This window comes from Phascolarctos cinereus, unplaced genomic scaffold (genome assembly GCF_003287225.1).
Source record: "Phascolarctos cinereus isolate Bilbo 61053 unplaced genomic scaffold, phaCin_HiC Scaffold_726;HRSCAF=1367, whole genome shotgun sequence".
In the NCBI taxonomy this organism is placed as follows: domain Eukaryota; kingdom Metazoa; phylum Chordata; class Mammalia; order Diprotodontia; family Phascolarctidae; genus Phascolarctos; species Phascolarctos cinereus.
This window is the reverse complement of record NW_027556098.1, coordinates 248,073,449-248,096,252: the sequence shown is the minus strand read 5'-3', so window position 1 is coordinate 248,096,252 and position 22,804 is coordinate 248,073,449. Positions and strand designations below refer to the sequence as shown.

At 34.3% G+C, this 22,804-nt stretch overlaps 1 protein-coding gene across 1 annotated transcript in view; it reads left to right on the top strand.

The window, feature by feature from the left end:
- The window catches only part of PDS5B (PDS5 cohesin associated factor B), a 205,615-nt gene that overhangs the window by 147,213 nt on the left and 35,598 nt on the right, over nt 1–22,804 (top strand). Inside the window, 5 exon segments of the mRNA XM_078147054.1 lie at nt 1,765–1,923; nt 2,783–2,851; nt 3,629–3,765; nt 7,674–7,797; nt 12,875–13,079. Coding sequence (XP_078003180.1) covers nt 1,765–1,923; nt 2,783–2,851; nt 3,629–3,765; nt 7,674–7,797; nt 12,875–13,079 — 694 coding nt within the window.

Here is a 22,804-nt window from a genome sequence, read left to right as displayed (position 1 = left end):
TTCTTTCTCCATCTTTCTCTCCCATTTTCCTTCTTATTATCCCTTTACTTACCTTTTTCAAACTTCTTGGAGCTATAGAGCCATTCTCTTTTTTTAAACTTTAAAACTTGACTTTAGCACCATTAATTATGATTAACAAATATTGTATTCTTTGCATTCAAAATTTTATTTTTAAGGAATAATTTTATTTTTTATTTAGCTTAGTTTGTTGTGTGAAAATGGTTTTTTATTTAGGTAATTCTTATTGAAAGAAGTTGAAAAAATTTTAGATGGTCTCCATATTTTTTTTTTCTCATAGATCTTGTTGGTAACAATAATATCTCACATTAGTATCATGTTTTAACTTTCAAAGTTCACCTATGAACTGATTTGGTTCTCAACAACTCTCTTTACTTGAACTTCCCTCAAAGGGATTTCCCTAGTGTTTGGTTTCAGGCTGCAAAAGAGGAATTGGGTTGTAATTGGGAGATCAAGGGAAATAATAAAGAGGAAGGCTACCTGGGATGACACAAATTTAAACCATTTAACTATATTTTTAACTCATTGGCATTTCCTATTGGTCTAACTGGATGGATAATAGACTTTACTTTGGTGTCATCTCACTGGCAAATTATTTTCTTGCCTCCAGTTTCACAATTTTTAATTTGGATCAGAATACTTTTATTTATTTAAGTAAAATATTTCTAATATGCTAATAGATTATTAAAGTTTGTACTACTCTTTCATCTAATTATTAAAATAATATTAACAGCATAACAATCTTTATTAAAATCCTTCGTATGAGATTACTACAAAAATACCTTCATGTCTATGTCTGACATACTACTTAGTTGAAATATTTTTATTTTTGGAATTCGTGTAAATATTAAATTCAGTTACCTAATGAACAATAGACTTTTGTGTTGAATTTTCAAAATGTAGAATGTGGCAAGTGTTTTGTTTTTTGGTAAACTTTAGAATCTATTTTAAACTTAAATACGAAATGAGAAAAGGAAAAAATTGCCATCTACACAGCAGAACATAAGAGGATTCAATATAAAACAATAAATTTCCACTTCAAGAAAACCTGTATAATAAATACTACATATTGTTTTCAAAGCTGACCTGCTTATCTCTGCTTCCTTAGTTTGTTATCTTTTGTTCTCTACTATGTATTTTCACTTTATTTCCCTGCACCCCCTCCAAAAGAGAAGGCTAAAATTAAGCAGGGATTTGTGTGTGTGTGTGTGTGTGTGTGTGTGTCTACACATACATATACATAGATATCTGTAAACATACACATATACACTCATGCACACATATGTAAGACTATACTATGCTTCTTTCCACTTGTTATCTGTTTCTCTGAAGGTGGATGGCATCTTCCTTCATAAGTCCAAGTCTTGTCCATGTTTTTCTAAATCATTTTAGATTTAGAAAAGCTAATCAGCTCATCATTTCCTAGACCACAGCCGTATTCCCCCCCAATCACATTCTATCTGGGAGATTGTCTGTGAAAGTTTTTGCCAATTTTCTACATTCCTTTTATTCTTGGCTACATAGGTTTTACTTATACAAGAAATTTTTAATTTAAAATAATTGAAATTATCCATTTTATACTTCAACAATGCTCTCGTCTTATAGTTTAAGGTTTGATACTGCTGAATCTACTTCCTTTGCATCTTTTTTCCCCTGGTTTCTTTGAAGTTCCTGACCTTTTGTTCTGGTAAGTGTTTTTTAACAGGAAAAATCTATAAATATTTGACATAACATTTCTTGTTTCAGCCACTGCATAAAAGCCTAGATCCAAGCAACCTTGAACATCTCATAACACCATTGGTTTCTATTGGTCACATAGCTCTTCTCGCACCAGATCAATTTGCTGCTCCTTTGAAATCTTTGGTAGCTACTTTCATCGTGAAAGATCTTCTCATGAATGATCGGGTAAAATAGTTCTGTTTTGTTTTGTTTTTTGACTTAGACTTGTGTTTTATATATTTTTCAATATCTAGAATATTTTGCAATAATTAGAAAAATCAAATACAAATTAAAATAACATGCTGAGACTTGTAGTTTGCATAGTATTTTATACATATAAATAAAATATACATATACACCCACATATATGCATATATACACAAATACGTATATTTATGTTTGTATATGGAATGTATATACATGTTTGTATATGGAATGTCACAAAAATCTTAATGTAGTTTTAAGCTGTTAAAGCTTAAGATTTTTGTGTGTATAAAAGAATTGTGACCATAACCTTTAGTTAAATAAACAGCATATTGAGACTGCTTGTCAAACCAAGCACAATCAGATGTATGACTAAACACACTCTCTGATACCAAAGGGCATCCGGGTATTTAATATTCTCTACCATCTAGCCTTGCCTTATATTCTAGCTCTGTCTTATATCCCTGCCTCCATCCCGTTGTTTCCATATATCGTTGGCTCAGTGACCTTTTTTTGCCCTGTACCTTCTGCCCTTTCACTCCCAGTTTGCTTGTTGAATTATAGCTCCTGCTTTCGAGATTAACTTAAATGCCATCTGGTTCACAAAGCCCTCACAAATTCCCTATCTCTGGCCATAGTTGATGGAGTTGCTGGGGCTATCCTCAGAGCCTTTGCAGTTTGGTAGGACCTCAAAAGGACCTTCTGAGTTTGTAAACCTTCAGTTTACAAACAAGGAAACTAGAGTTCAGAGATGTTAAGTGATTTAGCTAAATGCACATATTTGTATATGTGTATTTGCACATATAGGTATATTTTATTCAGAAGCCTTAATTTTGTTTAGCTTCCAGGGAAAAAGACGACTAAACTATGGGTTCCTGATGAAGAAGTTTCTCCTGAGACACTAGTTAAAGTGAGTTTTGTATGTTTATTTGGTAACTTAAATTTTAGCCCCCTATTGTCATACTAGTTTGTCTTAATGCTTGTGTTTGTTACTTACAAAACTTTTTTTGTTCATTGGATGTATGCTATTTTATGTGCATTGAAGGTATAGAAAATAAGTAAAATGTATTTAGTTTATTAGCTATAGATAAGAAGATTTCATTCCCCCAACCCCTCCACAAAACCACACAGTTGTTTGGTGCTGTTTTATCATGATAAGTTTATTATAAGATATGTTTATTGTTAGGGCCATTTTTCTTGGCCCTAAAATTTTCAAACACTGAGCTACATTTTTCCTTTCTAGTCATCATTTAGTAAACATCATTTTGAGTTAGGGGAACTCATTTAGATCTTCACCAAAAGATCTTTAAAATTGATGCTATGATCTAAGTTATTATACCTCAGTTCTCCCTGGCTCAAAGGAATGGAGTTAGAGGTTAGAGTCTTGGTTTTTGAGTCCTTAGGAAGTAGTTCACTTGGTATGGGGGAGGGCGCGTTAGGTAATGATATAATAATGTTTTGGGTTCTTATTCAGACCTCTTGTGTGACATTTTGAAGATGGTTCATCCCTGACATAGAAATTGGTAGTGAAGTTACCTATTATAACCTGAAAATAAAAACTATAATACTGATAACGGTGTCCTCTGTCTTTGAAGAATTTTATGATTTTCTTAGCTTTTTTTTTGGAAAATTCTTTTTAAAAAGCAGTAGTTTCTTGTTAACTTTTTTTTCTTTTTTGTCTTTTAAGATTCAGGCCATTAAAATGATGGTGCGATGGCTGCTAGGAATGAAAAACAATCACAGCAAATCAGGAACTTCTACACTGAGATTATTAACAACAATATTGCATAGCGATGGAGACTTAACTGAACAGGGGAAAATTAGGTATGCATGCAGTCATTCAAAATTATGTGAACAGCATAATTACTTAATTACCTAACCCAAGAATGACTAATGTTGGACAGTTCTTTCTGTGCTTAAAAAAAAAGGAATTGATAGAGTATTGTAGGTATTCTTTGTTGTGTGGTTTTGAATGGGAGGGTGGGGGGCTGTTAAATAGAAAAATACATTTCAAATAAATAGCTCAGGAAAGTATGTCATTTAAAAAACATTAGTCTAACATTATTTAATATTAGCCTAATAGAATATGTGATATGAATTTTTTTAAAGAATACTTGCAGTTATTATCTAATTTATCTGTTTCTCTCTCTTCCTTCCTTTCCTTTCCAAGATTTCATCCTCCCCCATTTATTTATGCATTTTGTTTTACTATACATTTACAATACATTATTTGATGCTAAAATCTTCTCATGTTAGTAAATTAACTCATTGCTGTATATTAGAATTCAGCCAGTCCCTGTGTCACCTAAACATTTTTATATGAAATAACCAACTCAGAATGAGATTTACCTGTACTTGAATTTGGGGGAACTCTGTAGCAAGTCAGGAAATCAGTCCATAAAATGAGTAATGATACTTATCCTACTGCTTTGTTTCCTATTGCTACTTTGAGGGCATGGGAAGCTTTTGATCTTGGTCAACTGAGGTTTATAATTCCAGTGAGCCTGGATTGCTGTGAAATTCAAGTTAAAGTTTTTAATGCCTGGTAGCAATAGAAATATCTATGTTGATGATCTTCAGATCTACTTATTCAGCCCTGACCTCTCTCTTAACCTCCAGACTTACATCTCTAAATACCTGTTAGAAATCTAAAGCTAAATGTCCATAGACATCTTAGTCAACATGTTCAAAGGTAATGAATTTAGTATCTTTCTTCCCAAGCCATGTCCTTCTGAACTTCCCTATTACTGTAGAGGACACCACCATCCTTTTCTAGTCACCCAGGCTCGAAAGTTAGGTATTGTCCTCTATTCCCACTCTTCCCCTAAGTCCCCATATCTAATCTGTTGCTAAGTCTTGTCATTTTCTCCTTCATAACATCTCTTCTCTAAGTTCCCATCTCTCCTGTGATGCTGCTGCTACCTTGGTAAATTTCTTCCTTACCTTTCTGTTGCAGTAGCCTGCTGGTTTGTCTCTTTGTCTCAAATCTCTTCTTCCTATGGTTTAATGAGAGGTTAATGAGAAAATTTCTTGCTAATAATGAAGTATAAAGTCATTGACAAATTATTTGGTCATTGTCGTATGTGTGCTTATGTCACCAGAATAACCTCTTCCCAGAATCATGATTTTTATTAAGATTATTATTGCTAGCAGTCATTAAAATCTTTGACTTGAATTTAACAAATACTTATGAATTGTACAAACTTGAAGTTTTTTGTCAGGGCTTCATAAATATACTAGAATTATTTATTTAACCCAGGTGTTAAATTGAATGGTTTTTGGTTTTCATAAGTGATCAGGATTAGAAGAGAGATCATTTACTACAAATTATGGATTTGCAGTTTTTAAGGAAGAACAATCTTTGGTAATATTCCTAGATTTTTCAGAAGATGAACTTTAAGTAGTTATATGTATACATTTCCTATTGATTCCAGAAACAATTTATATAAATTGGCATAATACAAAGGAAGACCAATAAGTTTGTGTCTCTAGAAGGCCCTTTTTCTAATTTATGTGTAAGGCTGAAGAATTGGAGGAAAGTCTCTAAGGAATTTTAGAGCTATACCCCATTAGCACATTAGTACAATTAATTTATTGAATTAGCTAATTATCACCTTGGAAGGAAATTAATACCTGCCCCCAGGGAAGGAAATATGGGACAATAGGGGGCTGAGGTAGGAAAGCACAGCATCCCTAAGCCAGCTAGCCTATAAACTCTTAAGAGAGGGAGGATCCAACATGCATTTTTTAATCTGTCTCAGTGCTTAACAAAATGCTGATGCACAAAGTAGGTGATCAATAAATAATTCATTAATTAATATTGAATGATATTCCTTCATGTCAGAACTACAAACATGACCTTAATTTATGGGTTTTCTTTTATTAGATATCCCATTTTTGCAATACATGTATTATATGGTATGAAGGACTGTTTTCACAAATATTAAATTCACCAGTGAAAAGTATAATATACAAAATAATTATATGTATGTATATGTGTGTATATGCCTACATACACACAAGTATATTTATAAAATATAATACTATATTAATGTGATCCCATTTATTATATGTGTGCTTTATTTACATTTAAACTGCTACAAGAGAGCTTTCAAGTAATTTTTAGAATTTTGAAATTTAAGAACAGTGCTCATTTGGCCATTGCCCTGTCTTCCATTATACTATTTTAAAAACTGTTATTCAATAAAAAGTAGCAAGATGTGGTAAAAAGAGCATTGGAGTTGGTGCCAAAAGACCACCACTAGTTGTACGACCTCAGGCAAATCACTTAACTTTTCAGAACCTTTATTTGCTTATCTGTAAAGTAGGATAATTATGCTAAAGAGGGTGCAAAAGCCCTTGGTAAACTGTAATGCTTTAAATAATGGGAGATAATATTAGACTGCTTGTCATGTCAGTTTTGGCTAATATTAGATCTTTTAAAAATCACTTTTTAAAGAAATCGTATTTGGGATTTCATTGATATAAGGAGTCCTTGATGAAAGTCATTTCCTCTATCAGTGTAGATGGGCATCTGCTCTGCAGTTTTATTAAAAGAAAGCTGTTTAAAAAGATCTGGGTCTCTGTCTCATATTGGGTTGTTTGACCCTGGGCAAGTTGCTAAGTATCTCAGTGTCCCAGGCAACTATTAAAAGCCAACATTTTTTAAGCTTTATTTTTTATTAATTAATTTTGGTTTGACACAAAAGACACTTTCCAATAAACATCCAAACAAGTGTTCCTCCCAGTCCAAAGTATATTCTTTGGAAAGTTACATAAATTCACACATAAGTATGACTGATGTCATTTGTCATTTTTGACTTTTATATTTTACTGATTATTTAATGGGAAAGATATTTACTTAACCCTGGATAGTTTGGCTTGGGAGCTAGACCTCTGTTTGGATGAATGGCTGTCATGGAAACGGCTTCCAGTCATGCAGACCAACAAAGGGTGTGTTACTTCTAGTCTTAGAGAATTAGAGGTTATGTGGCTTGGCCGTGGAGATGCAGTTGAGGATGGGTTAGAGGCATGACTTGATCCCAAAGTTCTATTCTATTGATTCCAGCACCAGCTCTTTATGCAGTTCCTCTGTTTGGTTTCACACAAGATATTTTATAAATGCTTAGTCATAGCATGTTAGGTATCAGTTATTTATTTTAGGTATCAGTTATTTATTTACATTCCTCCTCCTCATTTGTAGGTGATGAATCTGAGATCCAAAAGGTGGAAATGACATACTACTCGTGCCAAACAAAATTGTTCTGACCAGACCTAGTTTCCTGATTACCAACCCATTGTTTTTCATACTATTTTCATATTGTGCTTGTTGATAAATTGACTGATTAGGCATTGAAACTTGCTAATTCACCAAACTTAACAACACCATTAAAACACACACACACACACACACACACACACACACACACACACACACACACTCTCACTCCCCCTCCCCCCCCCAGTGTCGAAAGTCATATGGCATGTAGCATGTCTGCAGATGTATTTTAGGTTTAGCAGAAAATTATTTCTTAAGGGGAAAAGAAAAGGGCTATTAGCATGAAATTAGCATAGATTTATGTTTTACTACAGAAGAGAGATATTGAAGATTTGTTGAATCTGATTTTTTAAATAAATATTACATATCATTACAAAATAAGATCCAGGAAATAGCAACATCGTATACAAAATTAAAAACAAAAACTAATATGTTTCTTCTTTCTTGTTTTTAGTAAACCAGACATGTCACGTCTGAGACTAGCTGCTGGAAGTGCAATTGTGAAGTTGGCTCAAGAACCCTGTTACCATGAAATCATCACATTAGAACAATATCAGTTATGTGCTTTAGCTATCAATGTAAGGAAAATGGCTACCTGTTATAGTCTATGGATTCATTAAGAAAACGTCTACCCGAAAAGATAGATTAAAAACTTAAATGGTGAAGTTTTAGTTTAATTAACTTAGTCATAATTCTTTTTTAAATCTGTGGTGCTGAGCTTTTAGTTCTCTAATATCAGATGGTGGTAGAGTGGATCTAGAGCTGTAGGAAACTTAGGGGCTCTCACACACAGCCCTCTCATTTACAGACAGTTGAAATGGAGGCCCAGGGAAATTAAATGGCTTGGTCAAAGCCATACAGGTGGCAAGTGTCAGAGGTGAGATTTGAGAACAGTTCCTCTCTGGTTCTTGCTCTTTCTGCTGTGTTAGGCCATTTCCATGACTACCTCTTAAGCCACTCACTTTATTTAAGTGTTGCTAAAGGAGTCCACTGAATGGAAAAAGTTAGAATTCTATAATTAGTCACCAAAATGGCATGACATAATTGCCACCCCAGTCCTATTCTGATACTGTATTTTTTACTTCTTGGCAAAATATTTTTTTTTAATCCACAGCAACTTATCATCAAACCACCTGATAAAGCTCAGAATTGTTTCAGTTTGGATTCAGGAGAAAATAGCCAAAACAATAATATAAAAGGTCCTTGAAGAATTGAAGTGTAATATATACAATCTGGAGTAGAACTTACTATTTTGACTTTAAGCTTAAAGAATTGAAATCATTATCTGTACTAATTACTTTGGTTCTACATTTAATAGTATTTATTATTTTATGTGAATTTTTTATTTAAACTATCATTTTAGAATATTTTATAAAAAGATAAGAATTTCAGTCACTTTTTAAAAAATTAACAGTGATACATTATACTATGAATTTTGTGCATTATGATCATATATTAAATCTTATATTCTTGTCTTCCACTTTTGTATATATAATTTTTTATGTTTCAATACTTTAGAAACCTAGTGAGATTCCATCTGTTTCTGTCAGAATTTGATACCTAATGTTTCTTATTGTAGTTTTGTCTAATCCTCCTTGTTCTTAAGAGGGTATTTTGTATAATTGATCTTAGAACACCTTTGAGCTCTTTGTTTCAGAGTTTGGAGGCTAGACTGAAAAAATGAGATTTGGGGGAAATTAAAACTGCATAAAATGTCAGATAATTGGGTCCATAATACATTCTGTGCAACTATTTCATAGCCACATAGTAAGAAAAATAATTGTTTCAAAATTATGAAAATAAACAGTAAAAACTGTCCAAACATGTCACATACAATGTTCCCTAATTGATATTGTTTTGAGATAACACCAAACTTCATCATAATTTCCTGAAATTCTGTTGTAGCTTAACCAGCAATTGAAGTCAGAATGTCTAAAGATTCAACTAATGCATTATTGCAAAGCCAATTAATAATGTTAGATAGGATGTGTCTATATGTGTTTGTGTGTATGTGTGCACGTGTGGGTGCATGCATACACACACACACACACACACACACACATGGAGGAGCTGGGTGATCAGTATTGTTTTCTTGGAGTCAAATTCTTGATTGGGTATTTTTGAGTATCCTTTTCAGTTTTTGGAATACAGCTTCAAGAGTGGAAATACATAAGCAGTAGTAGAATCAGTATAAAAATTGGTTATAGTACTATGTGATGAGTGTTACATTAATGTTTATTGGAATAGGAGTCACTCAGTTGTTGCTTTCTAGAAAAGTTCACACATCAAACCATCAGACAACTATGGTTATACCAATAGTACAATAGTACAATGAATAGTCTGTACAGTAGTTGATAGGATCATAGGGATTAGAAGGTTCCCTAAAGGCCATTTGGTCCACTCCCTCATTTTATAGATGAGGAAACAGAACCAGAAAGATTAAGTAACCCCACCCAAGGTTGCACAGGTTACCAAGCTAGGATTTGAACACTGGGTCACTTAAAATTGAGTACTCTTTCTACCATTGGTTTTTTAATTTAGTGTCATTTTTAATGAAGTACTTTTCTACTGTGCTATATTAAGGTTTTTTTTAGTTTGGGGTCCTAGAATTGAAGAACAGTATCTTTGATTGCTCAAGTTTTTAAGTAACATTGGAAATCTACAGAATATTCCAGATAATAGAATATATTTTAATGCAGTAGAAAAAGTAAATTAAACCAAAAAGTACTAAAGCAGAAGAAATATTATGATAGACTTTAATATTTTAGAAGATATATAATTTCATTATTTGGATCTTCCCTCTACCAAGACAGACCACAATCCCTATATGCCTGGTTGAACAATTTCATGAGTTGCTATGGCTGAAATTAAATACCTTATTTCAAGTCACTTGGTGAACTCAGCTATTCCTCAAACTACCTTCTATTTCTTGGCCCATGCTTGTAGCCTTTCCCATGTGGTAGGGCCTTTATCAGCTTCTACTTTTTTAGAATAACTAGCCTTCAATAATATAGTGAGTTCTGTCTACACTATGATAAGACATCAGCCCTAGGACCTTAGTTGGAAATTACAGAAACTAAAATAATTATTTCTGAGATATTTAAGAGTATGTTATGTTTATTTTTAATGCAAAAGAGTAAATTCAAGTGATACTTATCGTACCTAGGAAATTTGAGGTAAATGAAACATTTGACTTTTTATTTTGAAAGTCACCACCTAAGATTTGTTTTGCTGTTTTAGCATTTAAGAAATTCAGTTCCTTATACTTAATAATTCTGATGTGCACATAATATACTCAGTAAATATTGAATGAACTGCTGCTTTTTTTTTCCAGGATATTGCTATCACATATGGCATAGTTATGAGCTATAAAACATTTGGTTTCTTTAAAATTTTAAATGGCATTTCTGTAGTTAAGCTTGCTTCAGTTTTATGAGAATTTCATAAATAGATTTTTTTATCCTTATTATTGAGATTTAAAAATCAAATAGCTTACTTTGGTGAAATGCCAAACTAAAAAAATGATACTCCCTTAGAGCAACTTTTGAAAACACATAGTTAGCTATAGATGTGTATCTTTTAGCTCTTAGGATAATAGGTTTAAACTTGTAAAGGGCCTTAGAAGCCATCTCTGGGAAACAGGCATAAAGAAGCCAAATGACTTACTGAAGATGGTTAGTAGCAGAATCTGGTCTTCTGAGTTCAAGTCACTTTCCACTATACCGTGTTTTCCAGGATACTGGCATGTTCCTCCTCTCTCCCTTCCCTTTCATACACATATTCCTGGGGGACCTGAACTTTGCTTCTCCTTGCTTATTGCCCTGGTAACATCCCCAGCTGTTATCCTATGTGTCCGTTCCACATTCTTGTCAGTCTGGGACTGTTAAGTCAGAAAAATCTCTTTTATATGGGTATAGACTGGATAAATTTTGTAAGGCAGAGATTCTTAACTTTTTTTATGTCATAGGCCCCTTTTCAGTCTAATGAAGCCCAAGGACTAAAATTGTCTAAAATAAAATATACAAGTGTATAAAGGAAGTCAAAATATTGAAGGGGGAAAAAAACCTAAGTCATGAGTCCCAGGTTAAGAACCCCTGTAGTGAGGTACCTTGAAGTTCTGAGTAATGAATTTTCTCTGTAGCTTCGTACTTTGTTCAAGGTGGGGGAAAATCATCCTAAAATTATAGCATCAAAACCCTTTGAGTTGATTTTTCATAGATGTGGAAGACTTTTTTGCTTTTGGAAATAATTTAGTAGAGCTCTCTCCTAGGAATAAGAGTAAAGTACAGTAGCCCTTTTATTTCTTCTTTTGTAATTTATATTCACTGGCTTAGCTTTGTCAGCTGTTTCATCCAGAGTTTACTTATAGTAAATTGTTAATTAGATAATTAAATAAATAACTTACATTAGACTATCATTTACCTGTTAGGATTCTTCAGCCCTGTGAGATGAGTAGTAGTATAAATATTACTCCCATTTTATTGATAAAGGAAACTGAGTCTAAGAAGTTAAATAACTTACCCAAGTTCATCCAGTGCTAGGTCCTGGGACTAAAAACCTGTATGTTTTGTCTCATAAACGAAAACACAGAAGAGAAATTAAGTATTTTGATTGCTTTTAGTATACTTGGTGAATAAATGGGGTAATTAATATGGTATTCTGTTATAATTAGTATTCTACACTTATTTCTTTTTTTCTCTCCCCTTTGACAAAAGAGGAATTTGTCCCAGACAGATTGCCCAGAAGTAGGAATCTGCTTGAGCACATACCCATATATTTAAGCTTTTGTTGAAATATTTTATCACATGAGCTTTTGGAACTCCCTTGTTAATCACTTAAATTTTTTTTATTTTAACAAACTATATTAAGACTTTGTGACTGGTATTAGTTTATGTCTAAGATAAACACCCTAGTCTTGAGATCAGTCTAAGATAAATTATTGCTTTCATCTCAGCTTATTAAACAGAAAACCTAGTTGTTGGAGCAGATAACTGTGCATGCAGGCTTGTGTGCAACACACATACATAGATGGTATCCCAGAAGTCTTAGTGCAGTTTTAAGCTTTAATAACTTCAGAAATCTAAATGTTTCAAAGATATTTTTAAAATTTGAAAATTTTAAAGAAATGTTGACATTTTAAAAATTAAAATTCAATATAACCACCATCTTGTGCTATATGTTGCTCTAGTTGATTTTTGAACTCTGTAAAAGCTTTGATAAGCTGTTACTCAGTGACTAAAAGGATTGCATTTGTAACCACAGCCTTAAGATTGTCTAAACAATGAGGTTTTCGTGCTTTCACGACAGTTTTGAGCTGACCCCCTGCAAGAAAATGTAGAGAGAACCTTCTTTAGCAATCAACTGGTCTGAGAAAGTGTCACCTAGAACATAAAATTAAATTAAAATCTGATTATTTGAAATCTGCAAAACTAAAAAAATATTAAAAATTTAAAAAAACTTTCAAATGATATTTTTAGAAGTTTGTAGTATTTGGACTTCTGAAATAATTAAGCTTAAAACTTTAATAAGACTTTTTGAATAGCCTATATATAAATGTGTATATGTTTATATATTTGTTTACTAAAACAAACACTTTTCTTTAAATGGTTATTTGCATGACATATACAAAAGGAATGTAATTTTTTTCCCCCATAGGATGAATGCTACCAAGTAAGACAAGTGTTTGCTCAGAAACTTCACAAGGGCCTTTCCAGATTACGGTTACCCCTTGAATACATGGCAATCTGTGCACTGTGTGCGAAAGACCCAGTAAAAGAAAGAAGAGCACATGCCAGGCAGTGTCTGGTGAAAAATATAAATGTGAGACGAGAATATCTGAAGCAGCATGCAGCAGTTAGTGGTAAGAATATGGGGAAAGTATCCCAGGATTAAAATGTAAACTTCAAATTTATGTAATTTGAGAGTTGTATAAACACAAATCTAAACTATATTTTCTTGAATTGTTACTTTAAATAAATTTAAATTTTTTCAATACTTAATTTCATAAACAGTCAGCTTACAAAAATGACATAAATATTTCAATGTCAGGCTTTTATTCATTATCTTTTTATATGGAAGATGAGACGAGAAAAAGGCCAGGAAGAAAAAGCAGGATATTGAGAACTACTGTTGCTAGGTGGGTATATTCTTTAGGTTTATAGATTATCTAAGAATTATCAGTTGAAAGAAAGCTTAAAGTGAGAGGCTTTGGTCACTGTTGGCCATAGTTTTCACCTGACTCTAATTGAGAACAGGTATTTCTCTGTTCCTATCTATGTACTTCACATCTTTCTATGATGTTATTTATATTTTGGCATGAAATCGACTGTTTCTTAACTTCTATTGCTGCCAAGAAAAAAATGTGCACTCTTTAGATTGGTGTTGTTTGAATACCATTCTTTATAAATCTCTATTCCTAAAAATAATAAGAAAATATTTGGAACTTTTATACACAATCACTTAAACCTAATTACGTCTTTGGCTCTTGAATTATATAGGAAATTTCTGAGTTTGGGTGGGGTAATAGTTCAGCTATGTACAGAAGTAGGAAATTTGAATTAATGCTTTATTGGGTTATGATTATAATCAGGATCCCCCTAAAAATCTTAAAACAACAACTAAATATCATATAAAAAATTGCTGATTTTATGGAGTTTCATTGGTGTGATTAGTGGTGTTCTAAATTGCCCTGGAACTGAGTATTTGACAGAAGAGGCATTTCTTGATGAGCAATACTGACCAAAAAGATGCAAAAAGATGGGCAAGACCTGTCTGAGTAGTCTTGTGTATAAGAAGGTCATGCTGGGGGGATCTATGAAAAGTCTTGATTTTGTGATGTAGTAACAACTGCTGAAGGACATCGGGCCAAAGGATGCTGAAGGTTCAGCTAGGGAAGATTAATGAATTTGTTTGTTTTATCTTCTCATGGTAATCTTTACCCTATTCCTTGAAATCTTTCTAAACCAGGGAAGAAAAAGATTTTAGGCTTTATAGAAAGAATTTTTTTTTCCAGTAAAAGGTTGATATGAAACAGAAGGTGCAGAAAAGTATCTTTGCTCTTTAATATTTTAGAATTCTCAAAGAGGAAAGCTTCTTTTAGGTCCAAACTTTTAAAGAAATAAATATGTCTCAGTCCTAAAATGAAATATTTCTAATATTATTTTGTTTTTGTGTGTTTCTTGGTTAATTTGTTAACCTTTTAAAATTTTTAAAGCCTTTCTATTAGTTTCATTTTATCACAACATAAGATTATAAGATAATAGATCTAGAGTTGGAAAGGAACTTGGACACCATTCAGTTCAACACTCTCATTTTATAGATGATGACCTAAGACAAAGGAATATTAAGTGAACTGCCCAGTTATTCAGGTAACCTGTGGCTGAGGCAGGATTTGAATGCAGATCCTCTGAACTGTAAGAAATTTGAACTGATAGAATTTTAGAGCTGGAAAGATACATTTGAGGCCATTTAGTCATTCACCTTATTGCTTGTAGTTGAGGAAACCGAGACTAAGGGATTAAGTGCCTTGCCCAAGGATAGTTGGTTGCAGAGCTGGATTTTGAATTCAGATCTCTTGACTTTAGTGTTCTTTGTGTTAGACCATGCTGCCTCTCCATAATACAATTAAATTACATTTTAATAAAAATAATTTAATGTAATTGTTTCTGAGCAACACTTCTTTACTAAATGTTAGGGAAATAAAGTAGCATTTATACATGTGGAGCTTCTCATAATGTAAGAAACAGGATATATCTCATAGTCACATATACTGGTTCCTATACTATTTTAAGCTTCACAGGTAGTGCTATTTTGACTCCTGTGATTTGGTGAACAGTTCAGTTCTGAGAGTTGAAATTCAAATACAGTCCAGCCTCCTCTTTCCTGCCATTCAATTCCTATCAAGTTCGTTGCTCACCTGTAATATCTTTCCAAGATGTACACTGGCTCTATGAGCAGTCTATCCAACTGTATTTTTATAGTATTGACAATAGGCTTTTTTTTATCCACTTGGTATTTCTTTGTGACTAGTACAGTCAAAATTTTTGAGTTGATTATTTGGGAGGATCTGGAGCTCTTTGCCATTTACAGGCAATCCCCCTTGAATTTCAACTCTGTACTGAAACTTCTCTGTGATGCTTGATAAATGTTGTTGTTGACTGACTTGTGGCAAACACTCTAGGCTTCATTGTGAAATGAAAAGCTTTTTAGAAGCTAAGAAGAAAATATGTTTTTCATGATTTCACATGTATAATCTATGTTAAATTGTTTGCCTTCTTGAGGAGGAGAAAGGCGGGGAGGGGAGGGAGGGAATTTGGAACTCAGAATTTTTAAAAAGCAAATGTTAATTTTTTTACATGTAGTTGAGAAAAAATGAAATAAGACACAAAAACACCCCCCCCAAAAAAAGTTAAAAAGAAAAAAATTCTTAACATTAATGTTCTTCTGAGAGATGTTATAAAATGGTGGAAAAGCATGACTCCTGGGGTGCCAGCCGTGCCTAAACCCTGTTACATCATGGTACGATGGAAAAGAATACTGACCCTGTGCTCAGAGGATGAGTTTAAATCCAGTCTTTCTTGCTAACTGTATGTGTTTGTTCAATTTACTTAACCCTCCCTGGGTCTCAGTTTCTTTAACTGTAAAATGAAGGAGGGAGACTAGATGTCCTCTGGAGTCCCTTCTTATCTCCAGAGCTGTGGTCCTGTGATTAAGAAATACCAACAGACCTGTCCTTTTGCCTCACCAAAAAAAGGAGGAAGTAAAGGGAAATTTTTTTTTAAAAAATCATCTGTAGGAGGAGAAAAGTATGACTACTAGCATATCTACCTATGGAACCATGTTTTCCTGTTAGCATCTTGGAGCTTGTACTGACCCTGACCTGGTTTATAGTGCTTATCACCAAAAACAAGAGCCATCTGCCACTTGCTGTCTCTCTACCTGTTTGGGATAAGGATTACTGATGCCTTTTCCCACTCTAGCTCCAGCCCTATGTGTTACCCTCAAATTAGCACAAATAGAAAGACCCTAGCACGTGCAAGCCCAGAAATTCTGTGGGATATTGCTACCCCCCGTGTCAAAAATGCTAGGAATAATTGTGTTGAAGGTATCCTTGTCTTCTCCCTTCTTTTCCTCTTCCAACAGAAAGTTACTCTAGTGCTGAAAGTCTTAATTATTGTTCAGCCCTGCTCCCCTTTTCTCCCACTCTGCAAGAATCAACTCCAGATATTGAAACCTCCATGCTGTTAGTCCTGGTCCTAGCCTTCATCCTGCAGTGAAAACATCATCTTCTTGTTATGAGGTTATGTTCCCTTCTCCATCCTTGAAAACCTCAAGGCATTCCCAGATTTTCTCCTTACTCCTTATTAATCATGTCACCGGAAATACTTAATTCCACTTCCATACCTGAGCCTAATCATAATAGATTACATTTCAGTAGCATCTCCAGCTCATACCTACATCACATTTGTTAAATATACCCTTTTCTTTTCATCCTTCAGTAATCACCAAGGAATTTTAAAGAAAAGTTACAACTCAGTGAAGAATTTCTGTAACATGAAAGACTTAAGAATTCCTTAAGAAATTAAAGAATCAGTGGGTGAGATAGAATAAAAAGCAAAAGATGAATCAAGTTGGGTAATATGTTAACAAAATGAAAGGAATATTTGAATTCAGCTTAAAAATAATAAAAAGGAAGGAAAAAAGGAAATTGTAAAATCTAATATCAGACACTAAAAGTGTAATAGCGCAAAAAAAGGGACATTGTAATGAAGCTGTATTCTGCCCTCCTTAGTGGAAATATTGGTAATTACAGAATATGTGGAAAAGATATTAGAAGAATTAACATTGGAAATAAAGAGAGAAAAATCTGGAGGTTTCATCTGGTATATTGTGTTTGGTTTGGGGTGCCAAATTTTAGGTAGGACATTAATGAACTGGAGAGTGCCCAAAGGAAGGTAATTAAAATGTTAAGGGAAATCAAAACCCAACCTCTAGGGACTTTTTGAAGGAGCTGCAGATGTTTAACCTGTAAAAGAACATGTAATAACTTTATCTAACGTTTGAAGGGCAGTTATATAGAAGAAGTTTTAGATCTTTTCCTTGAGGAACAATTGATGGAAGTCACTGAGTGACAGAGTTTGTCATGCTGTAATATAATGAAAAATTTTTCAGTAATTCTGATGGAATAATTTGACTTAAATAGGGAGTAATGGACAAGTCCATCATTGTAGCTTTTCCAGCAGAGACTAGAAGACAGTATTGCAGAGATCATAACTTTAGAGCTGAAATGAGCTTCATCATTGATATTCTCTACCCCCTTCATTTTAAAGATGAAGAAACTGGGGACCATAGAGATTAAGTGACTTACTCTAGGTTACCCAAACAATAGGTCAGGAATAGGTCACACCTTTCTACGGCATTTAACACTTTGGTCTACCTCCAGGATATTTTCCTCTCTTGGTCCTTCTGTTTACCTGACCCCTCCTTCCCAGTCTCTCTTACTGGATCTTCATGTCTCACCCACACTTGTGTGTGTACCGAAAGGCTTTGTTTATGAAATGTCTTTTCTTTTTTCATTCTCTTACTTGGTGAATTCATAAGCTCCCATGGTTCAGTGAATATGTTTTATGCAGATCACTTCCAGATCTAGAATCTAGTCCTAGACTGTTCTGAATTACAGTATTATATCACTGACTGCTGGACATTTCAAACTGGTAGTCCCTTGGGCATCTTGAACTCGACATGTTCACACCAGAACTTATTGTCTTTTTCCTAACTCTTCCCTCCTTTTTTCCTGTTGAATAGAATGTATTTCTGAACCCAACTGTGTGTATATGTGCACGTGCACATGTGTATGTATGTGTGCACCCGCGTGTGGGTACTCTCCTTTGGTCATTTTAGATGAGAGGAAGATGAAGTGTCAGCCACTCCCTCCACCCCTTCCTTCTTGTTTGTCTAGACTTTCCCATTGAGAAAGCTCGAAAAACAAAATGCTTTATACACATGTATAGTCAAACAAAACAAATGTCCACATTGGCCATATTAAAAAGAATATTTCTCATTTTGCACACTGAGCCCTTTACTTCTCTATTGAAGGGAGTTTCATCATGAGTCATCTTGGAATTGTGGTTGTTCGTTGCATTGATCAGATTTCCTAAATTTTTCAGTTGTTTGTCTTTGCAGTATTGTTGTCATTGTATACATTATTCTCCTGGTTCTGCATGCTTTACTGTGCACAAGTTCATTTAAGTCTCCCTAGGTCTCTCTGAAACCATCCTCTTTATCATTCTATGTAGTACAGTAGTGTTGTATCACATTTGTATATTATAACTAGTTTAGCAATTCCCCAGTTATTGAGTGCCTTCTGTTTTCAGTCCTTTGCCTTGACAAAAGAGTTACCAATATTTTTGTATATCATTAGTTATAGTTTTGCCTAGCATTAATGCCTCCCTTAATCTGCCTTCTTTTTCTTTCCACTTTCTCACTCTTCTTTCCCTCCTATTTTCCTGTTGACTAACTGTATTTCTCTACCCAATTTGGGTGTGTGTGGGTGTGTGTGTGTGTGTGTGTGTGTGTGTGTGTGTGTGTGTGTGTATTCTCTCCTTTGATCAGTTCAGATGAGAGTAAAATTCAAGTGTCAGCCTCTCCCCTCCACCTTTCTCCTTGTTTGTATAGATTTCTACTTGTATGAGATAATTTTCCATAGCCTTCCCCCCCATGTTGTTTTCTTTTCCCTGCTCCCTTTGCATTCTTCTCTTAAAATCTTTAAGACAAAACAGAACTATTCCTAGTTTTACTGTCTAATTAGATTCCCTCTGTGAGTCCTAATAAAGATAGTTTTTAAAAGGTACATGTGTTTCATCTTCTCAGATTGGAATGTAACCAGTTTATCCTTGTTTATCCCTTATTGTTCATTCATGTCATTCATGTTTACCTTGTTATATTTCTCTTAACTTCTCTGTTTATGTTTCAGAGTTTCTACATAGCTCTGATTTTTTTCATCAGGAATGGTTGGAAGTCCTCTAATTTTCTCCTGTAGAATTATACTCAATTTTGCTGGCTGAGTTATTCTTGAACTTACAAAGCCTTTACCTGTTGAAATATTTTGTCTTCCAAACTCTCTACCCCTTTACAGCAATGGCTATTAAATCCTGTGCAATCTTGACTATGGCTCCATGCTATTTGAATTCTCTTTCTTTCTAGTTATGTTATTTTTTTTCTTTGACCTCAGAGCTCTATATTTTAAGTTGAAATTTTCCTTGGAGTTTTCATTTTTTTTTTAGGAGGTGAGCAGAGGATTCTTTATTTTTTCACTTTACCTGCTGGTTTTAAGAAAGCTGGTCAGTTTTCTTTTATAATTTCTTGAAATGTGAAATCTTGATTCTTTTTTGGTCATGCCTTTCAGGTAGGCCAATGATTCTTAAAATTATCTCTCCTTGATCTTTTTTCCATGTAAGTTGTTGTTAATATAATTTACACTTCCATTTTTTTTTCAGTCTTTTGACTCTGCTTTGAATATTTCTTGTTTTCTCATAATTATTAATTTCTTTTTGATCCATTCTCATTTTTAAGAAGTTTGTTTCTTGGGCAAGGTTTCATTTTTTTCCTAACTCTTATTTCTTTCCCAGTTTTTTAAAAAACCTAGTGCCTCTCATTTTAAAATTATTGTTAGCTTTTTTTTTAACTCTTGCTTTATCTTCTCTAGGACTTTTATTCTGACTTCTGCGCAAACTGTATTTTTCTTTGAGTGTTTGCTTATAGATGTGTTGAAGTAATTCCCTTTTTGTAGGTCTGTGTCTTAAGCATCCTCATCACCATAATATTCTTCATAATTTTATTTTTATATATATATGTGTATATATATATTTTAAATTTGCTCATTCTTCCATCCGTATTACTTCCTGACTTCAGATTTTGCATTAGGGCCATTTCTGTACATATCTGGAAGGGGGGGGGTGTAATGGTTAACTGTGCTGTGCTTTGTCCTGTTTTGTGTCCTCTTGACTCAATGCTGCTTTCTTGGGATATTGAGTGTTGTGTTATTTCAGGGTCTCAGAGACAGTTCAGACTTTGGACCTGTAAGCTTTCAATATGACCAAAATGATCTGATCCAGTATGAAGTCTGAACTTTGCAAGTTTGTGATCAGGGTTTGAGTTTGAGCAACATGTGGACTTGCCCTTGGCTAGGAGTTCTAGTTAGACTGCTGCTGACCTTAGTCATTGCCTGCCAACTAGAAATCCCTGTTGATTCGTAGTGACAGAACTTCAGGCTTCATTCAGACTAAAGTTCTCACCATGATTATTTCTCTGTAGGCTTTTGATCCAGGTTAGGGCTGGAATTGAAACCAGACTCCACTTCCAGAGCCATACACCTGCTGCTCACTTCTGTGCTTGCTTTTCACTCAGTACATAGACCAAGACCTGCAACTCCTTACCTTGATTGGCCACCCTTAGGTGGATGTCCCTTCCTTAGTCTTACTGGATCTGTAACCCCAGGAGTGTGTGGTGAGCTCTGATGCCAAATAGAGCTGTTAGTTGACACCTGTTCCTGCTCTTTGCCCAAGGTTAACCTTCTGTGCCTAATGTAGAATCTTTTCATGCACTGGTGCAAGGTATTGGCAGGCCCTACATCCATCCATCTAGGTGGTACAGTGGGTAGAGTGCCAGGTTTTAGTTAGGAAGACGCCTCTTCCTGAGTTCAAATCTGACCTCAGACATTTAATAGCTGTGTGACTCTGTTTGTCTCAGTTCTTCATCTGTAAATTGAGCTGGAGAAGGAAATGGCAAACCACTCCAGTATTTCTGCCAAGGAAACCCTAAATGGGGTCAATGAAGAGTCGGACACGACTGAAAAACTACTGAACAACAAACATCCATCTCTGTGCTGTATGCTCCTGTCTAGCCTCTGTTTCTAGTGTCTGTAGATTTCTTACTCTGTCTCCTTATGCAGATCTACCCCCAGACAAATAACTCTCTGTAAATATGTATTGGATCTTCTGATCAGAACTTGATCTGGCACATATTCTAGATTTTTGTGTAGGAGTTGTGAAGGAAAGCTAGACTATACTTCCTGCTCCTTCACCACATTGACTATGTCCACCTTTGTACAATTTGAATATAATGCATGTTTCATCATCTTTCAAGTATCATTTTTCAAGTAATTTCAAGAGTAATCAACTTTTTTTTTTCATTAAAAAGGAAGGCTCATACTTAATGGATCAATGGCCTACCAGATGGCAACTTGTTTACTTTTTCTAAATTGCTTCATAATTCTCCAATCTTCCATAAAAAGAATTATGTTCCAAATGTAGAGTAATTACAATTAAATCCACATAAGACAATTTCTGAAATATAAAATTCTTATGAATTTAACATTAGATAATTCTGGTACTTAAAGTGCTTCCTAAGTTCTTCCCCACCAGCCAGCACACAAGCCTTTTAGGAGCATAGGCAAACTCATAGGTACTACTGGACTCAGCCCTGGGGTAGGGAGGGCTTCATGCTGCTGTAGTGGCTCTTGCCCAAAGGCTCTTCTCTCCATCCCCTGGAAAAGAATACTAAGTTCTGATTCTTCCCAGTTAAATGAAGGAAAGGAAGAATTGGACAGGTTAAAAACATGCTGCCTTTTGCCTGGTACCTAGCCTTATCGTAAAGATTCCCTACTGTTGGAGTGACTCTTCCTGAACGCTCACTTCTCATTAAATGTGTGAAAACTCTACTCAACCCTGGGAAGGAAATAAGTCCTATGGGTAGAACTTGGAGGGGCACCAAAAACCATGACAGTGTCTGAATTGTCCCCCAGAGGTTATTTAAAACAGGGGTTGAGGGCACTGAATTCTATGTTCTCTAACATGGGGAGGCTTTGACAGCCTTGAAGCTCAGGCTTCATTATCTGCTCAGCAGCAAAGAGAGAAATACTAAAAGTAAATGATGAGAGAATACTTTTTTTTTAAAGCTCAGTGACCAAAGATATCAAGAAGAAAATCCTCAATAAAATGCCCACACATTGCTCAATCAACAGAAAACATCCTATAAACAAAACTCAAAAAGAATAGGATTTTAATAAATTATGTGAAGAAAATTGAACTAACCAGTGCCTTTTGAAGGGGAAGAAAAAAGAATCCTGTAGGCTCTACAGATAGCATGGATCGACAAGAGGCATCTCCAGAGTAGTTCAAAAGAGAACTAAAATCCATAAATGCAGAAATTAGGAATATTTTAATATTGGTCAGAAATTGGAACTCTTAATGCACATTTTTGCAACAGTAGATTAGAAAAAAGTGAATTTGTGAGGCAGTATCACTTTAATGATGAATGATTTAAGTTATTTAGAACATAAAAATGTTGAAGTAAAGTTTGAAGGAAGTGAAGCAAAAAACAACGTTAAAAGAACATGAGTTTTTCACCTATATAAGTCAAAACAACTATCCTTGAAGATAGAATATGCAGAGATCACTTTAGGACATGTTTTAGAGAGGATTTCTATTCAGATTGGACTAGATGACCTCTGAGGTCTCGCTGAGGTGTGAGATTCTATGATCTTCATTTCTTTCTTTCTTTTTTTTTTTATTTGTTTTGTTTTTGGTG